General features: G+C 45.4%; 1 protein-coding gene across 1 annotated transcript in view; it reads left to right on the forward strand.

The window, feature by feature from the left end:
- Positions 1–4,296: 4,296 nt before the first annotated feature.
- Positions 4,297–20,400, forward strand: part of Hephl1 (hephaestin like 1) — a 62,376-nt gene continuing 46,272 nt past the window's right edge. The window contains exons 1-2 of the mRNA XM_052189730.1: positions 4,297–4,463; positions 16,743–16,987. Of these exons, the coding sequence (XP_052045690.1) occupies positions 4,297–4,463; positions 16,743–16,987 (412 nt within the window). The remainder of the gene's footprint in view (positions 4,464–16,742; positions 16,988–20,400) is intronic.

Consider the following 20,400-nt stretch of genomic DNA (forward strand, 5'->3'; position numbering starts at 1 on the left):
ACTCCATTTCACATACCTTGGGATGAATTTTTGTTTGTGGTTAAAAAAAATTTTTTTTGCAAGTCTCCTTTGTTTTTATTGTTTAAAGGGATCCTCCTAGGTACCTAGAGAACACATGCTTAGAATGTGTAAGGCTCTGGGTTCAATCCCTGGCACTACCAGGAATAAGTAGGAAGGGGGGAAGAAGAGAAAAGGAGGGAGGAAGGGTGAGTGTCCCTTTGATTTAGCTTCAACTTCAGCCTCATGCAGGAGCTGATGTGACCTGTATGTGACCTGATGTGACAGCACAGACTTGCAGATCCCAGGCTGTTTGTTCTCTGTAAACACCCCATTCTGAGTGTTTTTGTTTGTTGTCTAGGCTGACTCCTATAAAATGCTATATAGCATGCAGTTGCATGTCTGTAAGTACCTAGTGTTTGTTCATATATGCATTACCAGTGTCTACAAGGTCAGACTCCAGAGACACAGGAGTGGACAATGCTCTCTCTGTCTTGCCCATAAGAAGTCTGTGCTACGTGTGTGGGGAGGCAGATGAACAGATTATAGCGGTCACTGTGCCCTGGAACACATGCATGCCCGGTAGCCTCTGCAGTGATTGGAGCACAGATGAAGGGAACAGTGGTTGCCATCAGAGTGGAGCAAGAATGAGAGAAATCCCCCTGCCCCTGGAAACCACGTCTAGGGTTTCAGCTGCAGACTCAAGTCAAGGCCTTTAGCCCTTGTCCTGAAGGCCACAGAAGCCACTGAAAATGCTCAAACAGTGGAGATACCTGGTTCTGTCCGCACTGGGAAGTTGACTCTGGCACCGGTAAGGGAAGCTAGGAATTTGGGGCTCCACATGAGAGATAAGGAGGCTCTACTAAGTAAGTCAGGTCCTGATGAGGCTGGATCAACACTGTCTGCTATAGTAGTGAGAAGACTGGGCTGATGGACAGTCATGGTCAGAATCTGGGATGGCAGGAATCTCTGAAGGAGAATTAATCTATTTCTTTTAAAAATGCAGGTAGTATTAAGACAGGTTACTATAATTACTATTTTAAAATGATACCTCAGACAGGGCATGTGATGGGCAAAAGCAGATGGCTCTCTGTGAGTTAGAAGCCAGTCTGGTCTACACAGCAAGTTCCAGGCTACCCAAGGCTATATGAAGCTCTCCCCACTTTTCTCAATCAATCAGTCAATCAATTAATCAACCAGTCAATCAGTCAATGTAAAAAGGACACCTTGGTCAACGTTACCTAGAGCATGACTGGTCTGATTTGGCTGTTCTTGAGCCAAACATGTTATTTAAACACCCCGAGTTTTAGAATCATACCTGTCAGTCAAGTTTTAATCATGGGTGGGGGAAGGGGAGGCTCCACCCATTCTTAATGGCTACTGGAGGAGGGGAAGTCATTTTCTTCAGCGGTGTGGCCACTGGTTAGTTGCCTGCCTTCCAGCAAATCACCTCCCATTCATGCTCCTGTCGGTAACCCTAACTAAATTCACACCCAGACTCAAAAGGAGGAGGTGGGCTTGCTGGAAAGAAAAGCTCAAGTAGGACTGGGGATAGCAAGGGGGCAAGGGGACCAATAGGATCTACATCCATTTGTACCCGTGTAAAGTGTCAATAAATAGATAAAATACCCATGTTATGTTTCAGAGAGATGTGTGGCGACTCGTCTCCGTAGACCCACCCCAGTGAGTTTGTTGAGGAGAACAGAGGCATATTCATCCATTTGAGGATAAATGGCAAGTTTCACACTATGTTTCTGTCCAGCCGATCTGAAAGTGAATGTTTTTCACAGGCTTTCTAATCAGATTCTTGACATTCGTCAAGAATCTTGTCAACCACATTATGTGCTTTGTCTGTGCTGTGGTAGTAGGGAATCGTTTGAGGCCAGGTTCCTTTCTTTGGGACATAAAGATGCCTTTTGAACAGAACATTTATTGCCTTGGGGTGGAACGTCTTCAAACTGTTTTCCAAGAATCCTGTTTTGTCATTTGAAACAGACTCTTTCCTTGTCATTTGTCCTTCAGTGACTATGTTCTGTTCTATAAAGGGGTTCAATATGTTGATTGTATCTGCTGTAGCCACTCTGGTTCTTGCATACCATCCCCACCCCCACCCTCTTTTTTAATGGAGGCTGACTTGGCCTTGAATGAAGCCAGAGCAGCCAGCCTTGAACTCTGGGCCCTTTTGCCTCTTGGATGCTAGGATTGGGTCATGGGACATGATCCATTCTGTAGACGTGGCTTTGAATCAAAGACAGCATCACAGCAGCTCACTGAGCGTGGAACTCTAAGGCAGAAAGTTAACTCTTCTCTCTTTGAAGCATCATTCATATTTCTTTTCTTTTCTTTTCTTTTCTTTTCTTTTCTTTTCTTTTCTTTCTTTCTTTCTTTCTTTCTTTCTTTCTTTCTTTCTTTCTTTCTTTCTTTCTTTCTTTTTTTCTTTCTTTCTTTCTTTCTTTTTTAAGATTTATTTTATTTATATGAGTGCACTGTAGCTGTCTTCAGACACACCAGAAGAGGGCATCAGATTCCCCTACAGATGGTTGTGAGCCTCCATGTGGTAGCTGGGAATTGAACTCAGGATCTTTGGAAGAGCAGTCAGTGCTCTTAACCGCTGAGCCATCTCTCCAGCCCCCATCATTCATATTTCTTGTTTCTGTTGTTTGGAAGAATTTATGCCAATGGGATTTATTTGGGGGAAAGTTTGTGGTAGCGTCAGAGCAGCCTGATCTCCTGGATTATAAATAAGAATTTGTTTGGCCGGGACATTTCCATGTCCCAAAAGCTTCTACTTCTTTGTCAAGGTGGTACTCACAGCTACCCTGGGGTTCTCTAGAGTGGCTGTAACTGTCCTGACTCCACGGAGGCTTCCAGAATCATAAGGCCAGAAGTAGATTTGAGTGAAAAAAAATATGCTGTGGGAATTAGTCCACTGGGAGAGGGGTGTGTTAGTAAATGCAAGCTGTGAAGCACTTTGCTGTGAAACAGTATAAGCAGTGAACATTTTATTGGGAGAAATAATATGTAGAACCCATGCTGTGGAAGCTCTATGTTACATGCTTCTTTTTACAGAAGACATGGTATGTAGAACCTTGTCAAGAAAAGTAGAAAGAAAAGAATTTTGGGAGAAACAAAAGTAAAGTAAGATCTAGGACAGTTTGTGTGGTTTCTCAGTGGTGTGAGAATGAGGACTTCAGTGGTAGGGAGCACCTTCTGCTGGGCTGGGGATGGAGGCGGGCACTTCACAGACTTTGTCCTCTTAAATCGTCTGGAGACTTCCTCTGTCTTGTTTCACAGACAGAACCTTGGAGCAATCAGTTGGTTCCCGAGTTGGCTGGCAGTGGAGCTCGGGTTCAAACCCAAGCTCAAGCCTCTCCGGCTTCAGAGCCCTGGAGGCTGTTCGCTTTACACGAGGCTGCTGGCTCAGGCGCAGCTCTGTGCGTCACCTGACTGCCTCTTTTCCAAGGCTGGACAAGGTCTCTCTCAACACTGAGATTCTAGGTCACTGCTCAAGGCGTGTGGGGAAGCACTCTCATTACCTTTTTATTCAAAGATCTGCTACTGACATTTATCTTCGTGGTCTGGACGGGGCCTCCTCCTCTTTCATGCCGAGGAAAGATGACTGATTTAGGGGTGTCAAAGTCTAAGCTCTTGGCTGACGAGGGCAGCCAAGCCCCTCGACTTTGCTGGTGGGGTCTGAGAGTATTTTGGGGAGATGAGAAAGTTGATGGGTCAAGTAGTGGGGTTTATGGTGCTGTTAGAGCTTTATGCGTTCACGAGTGTTTTCTGTAGCCTCATAAAACAAGCCAGAAGAGATTACATCATCCTTTCTGCCATCCCAAGACAGATCAGACCTTTTCCCATACTTGGACTACTTCCTGATGGCCCATTCTGGCCAGCCCACTTTTCCAATTGTACAAAGTTCTGAAATAGGTGTGTAGAAAAGGAGGAAGGTGGGGGAGAACTCATCTCTCAGGTGTTTTCCCTGATGTTCCTAGGAAAGACTAATGACTCATACAGAACAGAGTATCCAAAACTCTCGGAAACAGGCCCATGTAGCCTGGAAGTGAATGAATAAGCCAGTCCTGCATCTCTTGGGTGACTGGCAAGTTTGTTGTCATAGCAACTCTCCCATTGAGGGAGGTCTGCTTGCACAAGTTGTCAGCCCATGTCCCAACCCCAAGCTACCTGAGGAGGAGGGGCCACGCCAGTCCATTCCTTATTTATAACTCGCTCTGAGTGAGGGGGAGGGATCACCAGGTTGACTCACTTACAGGCTGCCTGCTGGAGTTACATTCACAAATGTTTCTGAAGCAGCCGGGTGGCTGCATCTTTCTCGAGTTCCTGAGTCTGCTTGGACTGGTTGGTGCAGTCACCAGAACATACTACATTGGGATTGTGGAAGAATACTGGAACTATGTACCTCAAGGGAAGGATGTTATTACTGGGAAGAGTTTTTCAGAAGACAAGTGAGTGAAATCCCGGGTCCACACAGACTCCCTGGTTTGACTTCTTTGCAACTCTGGGTCAGGGAGGTTGTGTTTGTTAGGTGGCTATGATGGAGATGAACTAACCTAGGTGGAAAGGCAGGTTTCACTTCTGCCTGAGGATTCCTAACCTAGGTCTGTAACTTGTGAGCGAAATCCCCATCTCTCCTATAGTCTTACTGAGCCACCTGCTGTTTTTGACTCTGAAGAGACATTCACAGCCAGGTGCTTTGAATAGCAACTGCTCCTTGGCAGCTTCTAGAGGATTTTGGGACTCTGTTAAAAAAGAAAAACAAAGGCAAACTGTGAGAATTCAAGGACTAGGTGTCAGAGCTGGTTTCTTAGTGGTGTTTTGGGGAATGTGGTGTATTTACCAGGCTGTATGCAGCCTTGCTTCCCTTTTGTGATGTGAGATGTAAAACGAGGGTAGTTATAACAGAAACGGTCATGATTGAAGAGTTCCCTGGGAGTCTACTTAGAAATGAGGCTTCCTCTGTTGAGCCATTTGATTCACTGATCCGTTTGGTCCCTTCATCCTAAAGGTCAATGCCGGAACTCAAGGACACATTTGGTTAAGATGATGCTGGAGCATCTCTGGCTTTTAAGTTTAGCAGAGAGCACCCCTCCCCTCCAGGGTCAGTGTCTCCAACATCTTACTTGTTCCGTGGTCTCTTTCTAAAGTCATCTGCTGGCTCTGGAAACTGTGCCAGGGTGCTTTTGACTTCGTGATTCTTGGTGTTTTAGATCTGGCAACTGAATTTATACTCCTCCCTTGATATCCAGAGCCCATTATATTCAACATCTACTTTCTGTTTCCTAAAGATGAGCTTATTTGCTTAAATTCAGGAATGGCATGGGGTCTGCCAGTAAGTCTTCTAGAGCCAGCTCTCTTTGTCTAGAGGAAAGACCTAAGATCCAGTTGGCTTTGATATTCAACTTCCCACCATTCTAACACAATGGTGGCAGTGCCCTGTCTTCTTAAAAAAAAAAAAAAAGAGGATTCTACCAATTTGGTGGACAAAGAGGGTTTTTCCCTACCTTGAGCTTTGTATTGAAAGTTTTTTGTTGGATTATTGCCAAAGAAAGTATTTGATATACTCTTGTCCTCTAATTTCTGTCCATCTTTGAGTGGTCTTTAACACATGGAAAAGACATTAAAAAGTTCCCTATCTCTGAAATTAGAGCTTCGCTTCCAGAGAGAGAAGTCCCTGGGAAGTGGCCAGAGTGAACAGCTGTAGGGCATTAGACTGTTCAGAATCTACCTAGAATGTGATATGGCCAGTAGAGTTGTGGTTCTTGTCCCAGGACTTGTATCAGGGACTCTTGAATCCACATCTGCCCATGGATATTGTTATTCCCATTATTTCAACCAGGACAGAGGCGCTGAGGTTGACTACTGGCTGTGGCTTAGTAGGTAATTGGCTTCGCCAAATGCCTGGCTTGGGTCCCAGGGCCCAGGCGTCTTTTTTTCCATGCAACCTACTTCTTGGAAATGTTGACCATTTCTTCCTGAGCTAGACCCAGTTTTAAAGGAAGGGAGAGATGTGAGTGGCATGAACTTTCTAGAAAAGTCTTCAAGAGTGCATTTCATCACACCTGCTGCCTGCTCAGAGAAAAGTTGAAAATGGTCCTGAATGGTTAGTGGCCAAACCGACTTCCCACACAACGGTCAGTGGCCACACTGACTTCCTGCACTTGTTTAAAACCTCCAAATAACTTAAATGTTCAACTAAATTGCCATAAAACTGTGTACAAGAAGAAAATCGGGTTCTCTCTCTGTGAATCTCTTCAATTAGAAGAAGGAACTTTTAATGAAGGGCAATGCCATAAATAAGAATTCTGAGGTGAAAAAGAAACTAGACACATGGAAGCCATTTCCGTGGACCAGATCTGAGTCGGGCAGCCTCACATCAGTTTTAGCTCTATAGAAGTGGGTGCCTGGCTTTGGAAGCAGCTGGTACATAGTGATGTCACATTGATGATAGTTGGTTTCAAGGCGTTTCCTTTTGTAGAGGGACATCTTTGTGAAGACTTATAGCAATCTCATGAAAGGGAAATGCAGATTCATCCATGGTGCTTGCCAAAGAGAGCCACGGCAGGTGGCTCAGGGACAGTCACTAAGGAGTGTCTTTGTAGTTGGCAGACTTGACTGTAGTCTTCAGGACACACCTGGGCCATGGTGGGGGGAACATATATGAGGCCATCATTCACATCTGGCCTTACTCAAGCACCATGGCAACAGAGGAGAACACCAGCTCACATATATTGAATATCCTTTCTTTACACAGAACCATTTCAGTGCCAGTATCTCAATGTGTCTTTAAAGCAAAAACAAGTCCCTTTATCAGGATGGGCAGACTCCATCTTGGCAGGCCATTGTTTGGGGTACTCAGACACATGTTCAGCAGTCTGAAGACTCAGGGAGCCGTGTGCCTAGTGTTCCAACACAGTGAAACAATCTTGAAAAACAATCTAGACTCGACTTCTAGATTGCTGCCCCAGCTTGCCGTGTGATGTTGATCATGCCACACTATGTATTGTTTTTTAAAATATGGCTAAGGATGGAACTTAAATGAATCCCTACCATTGCTTGAGCATCAGATTTTATTTTTGAAACCAAATGAAAAAAAAATTCTACCTGGGTTTCCAGTTCTGGAGAGGTTCTACCAGCCTTGAAATCGAATGCTTAGAAGACCTGGGAATGAGAGTGAGTGTCTACGAGATTGTTTTGGGAGGGTTCTGTATTTTATTTTATTTGCACCCTCCCCCTGTATTTTCAAAAATAGATTTAAAAAAGTGTGTGACTGTGAGTGGTTATATGCATGTACAGTGGGCATGTGCACGTACAGGCACCGTCAGAGGCCATGGGCACTGGATTCCTTGGAGTTACAGGCTGTGGTGATCCACTCACATGGGTGTTTGGAACAGATCTCAGATCCTCTGCAAAAGCAATACATGCTCTTAACTGCTGATCCATTTCTCAAGCTCCCCTCCATATTTTGCAGTTGCCAAGTCCTTGTTTATAAAGTTCTGTCCTACAGCCCTGTGTGGATCTAGTGTTTCCTTTCTAACAGACTGGGCTCCTCCTCATACACACGGGCTGTTCTTCCTCCCTCTCACCCCTTACCTCTAAAGCCAAAGGAGGACAGTGGGGAACAGTCAACTCATAAACCTTCTCACTACATAGAGCTGTGCATTGGTGGTCACACCATATGTGGCAGGCCAAAAGCCAGACACCCCAAGTCTCTGGAGTTCAATGAGTTGCTCTATCTATGTAGTTCCCCAGGATGCTCTCCCTTTGGATAAAAAAAACATTGGAAAGGAAGATAGAGTAGGAGAAAAGGGAGTGAGTGTCAAGGTTTCAGCAATGCAAAGACATTTGGAACCCCAAAGCCAAGCCTCTTCTTGGTCACAGTGTTCAAAAATATAGCTTGAAGTGTCGATCACTAATGCTTCCAGGAATGTAAAGGATTTCAGAAGCATGTTTTCTTTAGAAGCGTTGTCTCGGTGTGCTCCTCTCCGTCCTCACTGGGTGGGACAGGGACACCGACTCCTTTGATTTGCCTGGCATCACTGTCAGCATTTTGATCCATCTATGCCAGGCCTGCTGGGCCTCATAAAGAACTTAATTAAGGTGTGACTGTGCTTCCGTGGTAAAGCCTGGTCTTTAATGGAGCTGAGTGGGTCATCTCAGTTAAAGGCAGAGTTTTTACCACAGACCTCGATAGGCAAGCACTGCGGTGTGTAGCTTCTTTCCTGTGGAATGCAGGGCTGCCTGTGGCTGTGAGCTGCACTGGACCATGATGCTGGCTGGTCTCTGACAAGCCTCAGCATTGGAGGGGATACTAGAGAAGCTTGCCTTACTGTCTGTCACCACAGCAGCCCGCTGGTAGGGCAGCGTTTGGATAGTCTCTAGGTGGAGGGCCTACGATGTTCATCTGTCCAAAAGAAAGGCTGATAGAGGAAACAGGAAGGTGGCAGAGAGGATCCCATAGAGCAAAGGGAGGGGCTTCCTTTCATTTGTGCTTGATCTTGGAAGAACAGCAACTTTCAAGTTTCTTTCTTATCAACATCAGTTGTGAACATGGACAGGAGAAATGGTTCTGTGGGGAGAATACTTGATGTGTAAGCATGAAGACCTGAGGTTAGATCCCCAGAAGTCACATAGAGCCAGATATAATTATGATAGTGTGCATCTGAAATCCCAGCACGCCTACTGTGAGACGGCAAGCAGAGACAGGGAGAAATCTCAAATGAAATGGAAGTTCAAGATGACTGCCCTTCGTATGTACACTGTCTGTCTGTCCATCCCACACATACATAAACACACCACCACCACCACAACAGCAATAACAAGAACAACCAGCTATTTATTTTCTCCCAGTTTTGGAGGTTATAAGTATGAAATAAAAACCACGCTCTGTGTAGGTCCTAAGGGACAGTGTTCCTCATCTCTTGGGCTTTTGAAGGTGTCTAGTGTTCTAGTGTTCCTTAGTTAAGACCAAGTCTCTGTAATCTAGACCTCCATTTTCATAAGGAATTGTCACCACTCTTATCTCAAGGACTTTGGAAAGAGAAAGACTGAAGTGGCTATGTATCTCTTTTAGTCTAAGAAAGCTGTACCAGAAACGGTCAAAGCAAGCACCTCGCGAGCTCTGTTGTACTAGACACACTTGGTCACAAAGCTTTGAGGAATTGTTTAAAACACAAGTTCTGTGAACGCTGAGGGGCTTCCGTGAAAATCAAATGAGACAAAGTAGGACCCAAGCTTCAAGCAGAGCTACAGGACTCGTAATGAAGGAATTATAGATGGCTTTTAACAATTACCCATCTAATTAGGGAAGGCGTGGCTTCGGAGTTCTAAGGTGGAATCTGCCTCTGCCCTTCTTGCCCAGTGTTGGTTGTCCCAAGATGGTCCTGTTTTCCTTTTTGTGACTCTACGAGCCTCTTACCAGTGTGTAGGTCTCCCACTCAAGTGTAAATGCTCTCGAGTACAGGGACTGAGAGTGAAATACCTTGGCCTCCGTTTAGAGTTCTAAACCTCAGCTGCTTCATGATAAGTGATAGGAAAATGAACCGCAAATGCGTAGACGATGAATCTCTGGTGGGGTGCACACAGTTTGTGAGCCACAGACTCCTCAGACCTTAGCCTGGAAGCCCACCTCAGCATGGCTGGAGGGCTTCTTCTGACCACTGCCCATCTTACTGGAGTCACTGTTTTCATCACAGTGTGGCCTTTCAGCCTTGGCAATGGCAGTTGAATTCCCCACCTTGGGTTTCAGACAGCTGCTAGCAGGGGAACTTCTGGCCCACAGTGGACTCCTTCACAGGAGAACCAGATACCTCTCTCTGAGTCAGCAGCTGTTCCTGTGCTCCGCTCCCGTGAGCCTCTGCTTCCTGGGAAGGATTATCTTCTAAGATTCACAGCAGTAGGGCTTCTGCCCTACGATTTCTGCACACAGTGGATTCTCACAGGCGTTCGCTGTGTAGATGCTCAAGGAAACTCTGGCTTCCAGCACTTTGGTTTCCTTTATTTCATCTTTTCCCTCCCCCAACATTTTGAATGTCTTTTTTTTAAAAATACTATTTTAAAATTTATTCTTGGTTTTTGACACAGTCTCATTTGTTTTTTTTTTTTTACTTTCAGTATTTTTCAGCCAAGTAGTTCACTACCAGCCAGGCAACACTCAGAAGCAGAGGCAGGTGGATCTGTAGACCAGCCTGGTACACAGAGTTCCAGGACAGCCAGGGCTACATAGTGAGACCTTGTCTCAAAAAAACAAATAACCCAAACAAAACAAAACAAAACAAAACACCCAGGTCACTATAGAATTTGTCGTATTCCAAGGATGACAACAGGAATGACTCGTAACTGGCTACACACCAGAACCACACATCTGCCATCAGCCAGGGTACAAGGCCAGGGACAGCCTTTGTCCCGGAACCTGGAAGTCCCGGCTGCTTTTGTCTTGAGCAAAGAAGCCCTCCTGTCAGCAGAGGAGCCGAGGATCTTGCGGTGACACACACCCTGACCCAGATGCTTTGTACCACTTGCACAGACACCGTGTGTGCCGGGAGCCTAGTGTGCCAGCTTAGTGCAGGAACAAGACCTTTCCACCAACAGGCAGGCCGGCAAGCTCAGGAAAGTTCCACCCAAAGAATGATTTGGTAAGAGTGGGCAAAATGTGGAAGCCATTGCTTTGCCGCGAACTCTGATTCGGTGGCCCTGAAATGGGACAAATGTCCCTAGTGATTCTAGGAGACAGTGCTTGGAGACATCAGAGAACAACTGCTACAGAAACCCCAACCATGGTCAGACACTGAGGGACAGGCCTGACAGCTGTCTAAACACTTGCAAAACAAGTTGCTGTGTCACTCAGGGATGAGCTATGTGACATGATGCCTTGCCGTGGGAAGTAAGCCACGCTTTCCTCCCCCTCGTGCTCTGTCCCCTCTCTTGTTTGATGGGTTTTCAAGGCCAGTCGTGGTAACACTGGTGATCCAGAGGCTGATGCAGAAGACTCTGGAAGGGTTTGGGCTTTGGAGTTTGGGTCAGGACCTTCTAGTAGTGTGTGAGCGTGCCTGCTCAGCTCATGTGATCTCCGTGTGTGCCAGGAGACAGGGTGGAGCAGTGTGGAGCATCCTCCACTAAAGCCTGCCTGAGTGGCCACGACCGTTGCACAACCTCCTACCCATCAGTCTGAGCTCAGAGGCTCAGAAGCGCGGTTGTCACTGCCCTGCTGGTGGCCCAGTGTCTGTCAGTTGTTATCAGGTAACTCTGCCCACGCTGGTGCCGCCTGGTAGCTCGTTGGTGACTCAGTCTTGCCTCTAAGCCTGTTCAGTTAGGGACTCTACCGAGAGTTCTCCCCACCCCCCAAGAAAACGAATCAACCCACCTCAAAAACAATGTTTTAAATACATTTACATTTTGTGTACACAAACCTAAAGTTTGGCCATGGGGATCCATGGCTCCTTTTGGTTTAAGCTGTAGCAACCCCGGGGTGTAGCCATACAGCCTAGACCCTCTATTCTAAATAGAGTGTTTATACATTTTATGGTATTGTATTTTTAACAGTGAAAGTGAGTCCATATGTACAAAATAAATTCCCCCATAGTATAATGGATAAGCAATCCCATCCCCCACTCCTGCCTGTGGTCTTTCTCAGGCATCCAGTGGCTTTTAGATGCTTTCTTTGCATGCTCTCACATGTATATCATTAAAACATTCAAGTAGGTGGGTTTTACTTCATATTCTGGTGTGCAGTGTTGGTATTTTGGTGACAATATGGTACTGACCCCCCCATGTGATATGGGTTTGTCACCCTCTTACTTACATAGCACCTGCTGAGAAACATGTCTGTCTTCTAGACTTTATTACAGCCATTCTCTAAGTCTCAAACAAGATGGCTGCCTTGTTGGTCCTGTTGTGTACATTGGAAGCTAGACCCAGGTTTCCCCTCTGGGGTTCTGGCTCTGTGGCTGCTGGGATACTTTCTCTTCTCTGGGCAGGCTCCACTCCCTTCTGAAGGTCCTGAGGCCATCGCTCTGCCATCATGGCAGCTTTCCTGCCTATTGTAGTTAGTATCAATGGTGGGCAGGGTTGGCACGTCCTAGTGTCCAGGGAAGAACCAGCGCCTGAGCAGGTGAGTGATGTGGAGCTCAACCGATATCTACAAAGCTCTGTTTTTAACTCTTACTTGAAGGAGAGGCTGACCACTGAGCAGAGAAGGCAGTGAGGCAGTGGAAACTCTCAGCTTCCCTTTGACTGAGCCAATGAAGCTTACTCTGAGGTCCACAGACCAGTCCTCCATGAAGTCAGTTTTAGTGGCCACCTGTTATTATAAGATCACAATCCTCAGGGTCCCCCTGACCTCTCCCTAACTCCATCCTAGGAAACTAACCAAAGCCTTTTCCTCAGTCCTGGACAATCCTTAGCCCAGAGAAGTTTTGCAAGTTGGAATTCCCTCTTCCTTCAAACTCACATCCAAATGTTATCTTCATGTGTACATGTGGCATATGCTTGTGACAGTTTTCATCTGAAGGCCAGAGGACAACTTGTGGGAATTGGTTCTGCATTTCTACCATGTGGCTTCTAGGGACCAAGCCCTAGTCTTCAGGCTTGGTGCCACCTTGTCTTGCTGTCTTACTGCCTTCCTTGTTTTAGCTTGCCTTTGGTGTCATGTTATATCTGCTTAGATGCTTTTATTTTTAACTTGCTACTGTCTGTAACTGAAAGAAAGGCAAGGCGTTTGTAAGAGGCCAGCAGGCATTAATAGGCAGCCCCAGAAAGCTAAAGCCAATAATGGCATGTGTTGGATTTCTGAGATATGATGGCCACACGCTGTACCCTGGATCTGAGCATCATGGGATGATGTCTGTGTCATTTGATTAGCAGGGACACTTAGTAAATGAGCAAGGAAGGAGTCTTCCCTAGACATAGCATTCCAGAACAACTCAACTGTGTGCCAGGCATTGCCTCATCCATGTGTAGACAGGCCCTGCAAGATCCTGAAGCAGAAGACTTTGTGGCTGGAGCCCAGGTGAAGACCAGCTCCGCAGAAGACAGCGGTGCGATCCCCTCATTTCCCCACGGGATACACCTCAGCTGTGGTTCCCTTTCTAGGTAGTTGCTACCAGAGATGAAACAAAAGATGAAAAAGTATGCCTGCCATTCTTAAATATCTGGACGATATTTAAGCTCAGACATGGCAGCCCAAGCTCTGCTGCGACTCTCCCACCTGTAACTTGCCACTATATGGGCAGATTCAGAGGGGCTTTGCTTGCTAGTTTGTTTATTTTAGGTGGCAAGGTAGGCAGCAAAGCGTTCATGGAATTTGCAGTAGAAAATTAGGCTTTAGGAAGTTAGTGGGAGTTAGGAAGAGAAAGTTGTTTGACTTTGATAGGCATACCCGCCAAGGACAGACAGAGCATGTTTTGGAAAGCGCTGTTGCTGGTATTTGCACAGAGCACTGAGAATACAGAGAAAGGGGGAGAGGAAGAATCTGGGGCTGGCGTGATGGCTCAGTGGCTAAGAGCACTTGTTGCTCCTGCGGAGGACCTGGGTTGGATTCCCAGCACCCACATAGTGGTTCACAATCATCCCTAACTCCAGTTGTGCATATCCAATGCCCTCTTCTGACCTCTGTGGCACCAAGCATGCATGTAGTCTACATACATACATGCAGGCAAAAAAAATCTCACAGAAAATAAAATATATATACATCATACATCTAATTTTTTAATTTAAAAGGAAGCATTTGAACTTATTTTGAAAGATACTTGGAAATTAGATACAGAAAAACAAAGCAAACCAACATACCAACCAACCAACCAACCAATCAACCACCAATCAACCAACCAACCAACCAACCACCAACCAACCACCAACCAAACACCAACCAACTACCAACCAACCACCAACCAACCACCAACCAACCAACCACCAACCAACCAACCAACCAACCACCAACCAACCAACCAACCAACCAACCAACCAACTAAATAAACAAACCATCAAAAAACAGAGTAGAGAGGGATGAATTATTTCCATTAACCATCTAAGGGATACTATCTATTCCTACAGGATGAGATAAAGGCAGGACCTGGCAGTGACTTGTTACATCTTTCTGAAGCAGAAAACAACCCTGGTCCCCAAGTTCCAATGATTGCTAGATAAGCCCCACCCCCAAGAGGTTCATCTGTCTCCAAGCAGCACCGCTGGGGACTGAATGTCCAGGCACAGGAGCCTTGGGGGAAGTTCCCCACACAGACAGATGTGCTATGTGCCAAGAACATGGAGACGATGAGAACTTGGAGCAGAGGAAACCAGGCAGGGAAAGATATGAGGGCTGGCTTCCTGTAAGGGAACTTTGGCCGCCCAGACTGAGCCTGGGTCTTTGGCTTTGCTCCTATGTCTTCTCCTCCTCTGTCTGCCTAAATGCTTCTGCTTTCTAGAAGGTTCCGTCTTCTGCTCACCAGAGGATGAGTTCCTGGCTACTAAACATGTTGACCTATAGTGTCATCACTCTGAGACAGCTGTAAGGTGGGCAAACCTATTGTGTAGAGTCAAGACTTCTAGAGCTTGCAGCTTGTCGGTGCTGTGCTAACATGTAATAACCCCGAGGGTTCCTGTTGAATCTAGTGCTAGAATTTTGGTATCTCTTTTTCCTCCTTCCTTTCTCCTTTCAGCCTCTCCATGACCTCATTCTTTCCTTTGTTTGCATCTTCTAACATTTCCATACCACAGTCACAAGAAGAGTCCTTAGAACCTGATTGCCGTGTCAGGAGTGCCGTGCAAACCCCATGCATTGCCAGTGCTTCCCAGGGAAACTGGAAGTTCTTCAAACTGGAACTGACGTTCTCATCACTGACCAGCCAAAAGCACAACTTAGCCACGAGGACTCAGACTGTCCATCCTGCCCCCAGCAGGGAGCCTGCTTCCTCTCTGTCGCTGCCTCTCCCTCTCATTGTTTGCTCTGCCACAACTTGTGGGTATCTTCCTGTGTTTCCTTTCTTTCTTCATATGCATGCACCATCTTTGAACTATCCACATTTCTAGAAAAGTTTTGCCTGAGCTGTCAGACCTCATAAAAAAAGCTTCATTGTGCAGTGCTGGTGGCTAACGGAGAAAATCACAAGAGTTCAAAATGCAGAGAGAAAGTGTCTGTGGAATACTCAGTCAGAAACAGGACATCTGTCTCACCCCCTACACACACACACACACACACACACACACACACACACACACACACATTCACACACATGCACACATACACACACACACACTCACACGCATGCACACACACACACACACACACACACACACACACACACACACACACAGAGTTGTCTGTATAAGATGTGCACACAGTCAAGCCAGGCACCACTCTAGCACAAAGTGAGAAGCGCTCATGAGCTCCCACCTGCAGCTGAAGCGAGCGCACTGTTAGCTGCTGCGGGACTGAGAGGGGGTTTTTCTTTAAGGGTTGTGACTTCTGGTAGTCAGTCATGCTCCAGTGGATGTTCCCACACCCAGGAGTATAGAGGAGCACAACACATACTTGGCAATTATAACATTTTTTTTCTTAAAGAGGACATGAATTTGGGAAGTGGACTCATGGTTAGGTCTGGATCAGAGAGGAGTTAGGAGTGTGTGGGAGAATATGATCAAAATACGATGAAAAAGAAACAACATGAAATTCCCAACAAATCAATAAAGATACTATATAAGAAAAGAAAAGATTTGCCTGTGCTTGTTTTATCAGCCCCTGAGTTAACACTGGGCCTCCCATGGCTTTGTCCAGTACTTGATTTTTCCTCGATTTGAGTCCTTTTGGACCTACACAGCATTGGGGAGACATCGAGGGCACAGTAAGTGTGAGTTGAATGAAAGCTGAGGGGACTGGGGAGATGACTCAGGTACTAAGTCCTTATCACACTGGTGGGCTGTGCTTGTAATTCTAGTGCCAGGTGTGGAGACTGGCAAGTCGTCAGGGCTCACTGCCGGGCAACCTACCGAATCACCACGTTTAGGTTAAAGCAAGAGGTCTTGTCTCAAAAGACAAAGATCATAGTGACTGAGGAAGCTACCTGAAATTTGACTATGACCTCCACACCAATGTGCATGAATGTGTACATAGACTAGTACACATACACACATGAACCACACACACATACACACACATGCACACACATGCACGCACATGCATATACACATACATGCACACACACGCAAACCATACACACATGCATGCACACACACATGCATGCACACAACACATGTGCACACACACACCACATGCATACCCCCCACACATGCACACACATGCATGCACACACATGCACACACATGCACACACACTACACACATGCACACACACATGCACACATACCACGCACATATGCACACACACATGCACACACACGCACATGCACACACACACACCACATACATGTGCACGCACACACTCACACACACACCACACGCACACATGCATGCACACACATTCACAAACTGGATGGGAACCCTGTGGCCTGTAAGGGGTCAGTGGTCAGTGTGACTTCAGAGTGCTTTGTGCTTCTTACAGTTTGGCTATGAGTTCTGTTCATGTCTGTTGTCTTGTCCTTTCCACATTCGCAAATTAAAAGTAATTTTGGGGAGGCCACCAATTATGGTGACAAGCATTTGATGACCCTTTAAGGACACGCTGTGCAGGCTTTTCCCTGAATTGCATCTAAAAATGTTTTCCTTCTTGCTTCCAGACTCGCAACCTTATTTCTGGAGCGAGGGCCCAACAGGATAGGCGGTATCTACAAGAAGGCGGTTTACAGACACTTCACAGACGGAAGCTACTCCACGGAGATCCCCAAGCCCCCCTGGCTGGGGTTCCTGGGTCCCATCCTGAGGGCAGAAGTAGGCGACGTGATCGTTATCCACCTGAAGAACTTTGCTTCCAGACCTTTCTCTTTGCACCCTCACGGTGTTTTCTACAACAAGGATTCAGAAGGTGATTCTCCCTTCTCTGTCCCTGACTCTTCTTTCTGTTTGGTCACACAGATAGTGACATTGTCAGGGTTAGAGAGAACACTGGTCCGAATTCTCTCTCACTGTCTCCCTCTGCCCCTACCCCACTCCTCCTCCTTCTTCTCTTCCTTATTTCCCTCTTTTCTTTCCTTTTCTCTTCTTTTCGTTTCTTTTCTTTTCTTTTTCCTTTCCTTTCCTTTCCCTTTCTTTCTTTCTTTCTTTCTTTCTTTCTTTCTTTCTTTCTTTCTTTCTTTCTTTCTTTCTTTCTTTCTTTCTTTCTTTCTTTCTTTCTTTCTTTCACAGGCTCTTATGTAGCTGAGGCTGACCTCGGACTTCCGGTCCTGCTGCCTCCTTTCCCAAGTACAGGGATTATAGATGTGCAGCATCACCCCTGGTTATGTGTGGTGCTGTGGCCTGAACGCGAGGCCTCGCCCACGCCTGAGGAGGACTCTGCCAGCTGAGCTACCCCCAGCGTCCTTCTTCTCCCTACGCTTACAGTGAGTGGTGTTCTGAACCACACGCCCTCACGCTGACCTGCTTCCCCACACGCCCTTCAGGAGTGGCAGGCAAACACTGGCTGTAGGCCTTGCTCCTGTCTACAGACCAGCCTGGCCCAAGGCATGGCTCCCTCACTGCTGCCTGTCTCCACGGCTGTTTCCAGGGCTTCTCTTGTGCACATTTCTCTCTTTTCGGCCCTCAAGAGTTTCTTCATTGTTTGTTAATTTAAATAGTGAAGCAGTTTTGTGCTAAACTTTTGATATGAAGATTTTCTGACAAGTATGTATTTTTGTAGCTGTCTTAGGTTTTCATCATGGTAACAAATACATAAGATGAACCAACCCCTAAAAAGGAAGAAAAGATTTCTTTTGGCTCCTGGTTTGGGAGGCTCAATTATCTCTATTGGGTCTATAGCTGCCGGGCCCATAGGGAGGCTGCTTATCCTATAGACCACATGGCCTGGTAAAACCACTTGCTTCATGTGTGAGAGGGTAAAGGGGACTTTTCCTGGAGGAAAGAGTTCGGTTCACTGTCCCCTCAGAGACTTGAAGACCTTCCTTTAGGTTCTACAGCTTAGCTTCAGCAGAGGAACATTGCCTTTCCTCAGGAGAACACGCCTTTGACATTAGGAGGCATTCCAGGCCCACCTACTTTCAAGTACCTCTGTCACAGTTAAGACAGCTTCTCATAGGGATTTCCACAACCATATCTCTCTAAATGCTAACAAGTTGACAATGAACACTGGCCATCACATATACCATACCCCATGACCAGGGACACAGCTCAATTGACAGAAGCTTGCCTAGCACACACTCAGAACTATTTGATTTCTAGCATCTCGTAAAGATGGTGTACACCTGCAATCCTAGCACCTTGGAGGTGGAGGCAGGAGGACCATCCTTAGATATGTGGTGAATCTGAGTTAGCTAAGGCTACATGAGCTCTCTCTCTCTCTCTCTCTCTCTCTCTCTCTCTCTCTATATATATATATATATATATATATATATATATATATATATCATATATAATATATATATTATATACTATATATAGAGTATATAATATATATATGTGTATAAATATACACATATTTTATTATATATATATAATATAATATTATATATATTATATTATATATATTATATATATATTATATATTATATAATATATAATAAAATATGTGTATATTTATACCACTAACCCTTTAGAGCATCTGTGAGGATCATGAACCCCTGCCTCAGAACATAGATTTGTTTGAACTCAGTTCAGGGGATTACTGGAACCAACGAAGCATCCCTAAGTCCCGTCTTCAGGAAGCATTCTCTGGGCCCTGTATTATATGTGTGTCGCCTACGTTGGGGCTCATTGGCGTATTCCATAGTAGATGCTAAGCTGGTACAGTAAAAAAGACCATTTTGTTTTCACTACTGTTGTACCTGCCTGTACCTTAGAACATAGGCAGGAGAGACCAATCAGCACTGTTCGGGGCACCGTCCTCAAATCCTAACCCAGGACTCTCAAAACTTCAAGCACTTCCCCCAGATAGCTCAGTATCAACATTATATAAATAAGAAAACAGGATCCACAGGAAAAGTGTGTGGACGGTGTTCTTACAGCTGGTACAGCTGGTGACATCAGGTGTATTTGATGCAGATGCCTGTCACCTGGTCTCTCTTATCACTGTACACTGGCTGCTTTTTTAATTTTATTTTATGTTTTATATCCTCTACAGCTTTATTTTATTTTAACTCAAGCTACAAGATCTTCTATTTACATATAGCGTTCCCTTTTCCCCATTAGTTAATTTACTCATTTTACATCCTGATTTATCGCTGCCCCACCCCCATCCCTCCACCGGTCTTTTGCTTTGCCCTTCCTTGACCCTTAACCCTGCTGGGTTCTTGTTAAAATTCAGTACAATGGCCAGGCCTGGTCCTCACTCTGTGCCATTATAGGACCTTGATTGACTTCTTTTGTTTCTTTTTAGAAAGAGTGTTGCTTTGTAGCCCAGGTCAGCCTTGAACTTGTGATCCTCTTGAGTCAGTTTTCCAAGTGTGGGGATTATAAGAATACACAGTCTTCCTACCAGGTTCAGTTCAGTGTTGCTCACGACAGCACACAGTTTATTCAAAGATGTCTGACCAGGTACCCAGTAGGTCCGGGAAGCAGAGGTCAATGAGTCACAGACTACTTTCGAGCATCAATGACCTTCAGTGGAAGAGTTCGTGAAGGCCTCAGTAAGCGCTATTGATCTATGTCTATCTCTGCACCAGCGCTACACTTTCTAGATTATTAGGCATTCATAGTAAAAACTTTAAATTGAATAATATTATAACCCCTTCCACTTTATTCTTCTTTAAAAGTTTTTGATTATTGTATATCCTCTTCATCTAAATAAGACAGCTGAGATAAATTTTTATGAAGGTGACATAATCTTATTGATCGATGAAGGAGAAATCACCATCTTCCCTTTAAAAACATTACCCCAAAGTTAAAACATGGAAGCAGCCAAGATTCCCAACAACAGTGGAATAGATAAGGAAAATGTAATATTAACTAATGAGCTCATTCTCAGCTGTAGAGAAAAATGAATATTTTCAGGAAAACAGATGCATCTGGACACTATCGTGCTAAACAAGACAAGCCAGATTCTGAAAGGCAGATACTGCATGTTTTCCTCATATGCAGATCCTAGGCATGGCAATGGTCAACAATTTAAATCCAGCAATATTGAAAATAGTGAACATCCCATGATCAAGCGAGATTTGTCCTGTGTGTATATGTATCTGTGTGTCTCTGTGGGTGTAGGGGTGTAGGCTGTAAACCTAGAAAGGGGAACATGAGAGGAGAGAGAAGAAGAGATCTTAAAGGAGAGGAGAAAGAAAGAGAGACTGATGG

This window comes from Apodemus sylvaticus, chromosome 7 (genome assembly GCF_947179515.1).
Source record: "Apodemus sylvaticus chromosome 7, mApoSyl1.1, whole genome shotgun sequence".
NCBI lineage: Eukaryota > Metazoa > Chordata > Mammalia > Rodentia > Muridae > Apodemus > Apodemus sylvaticus.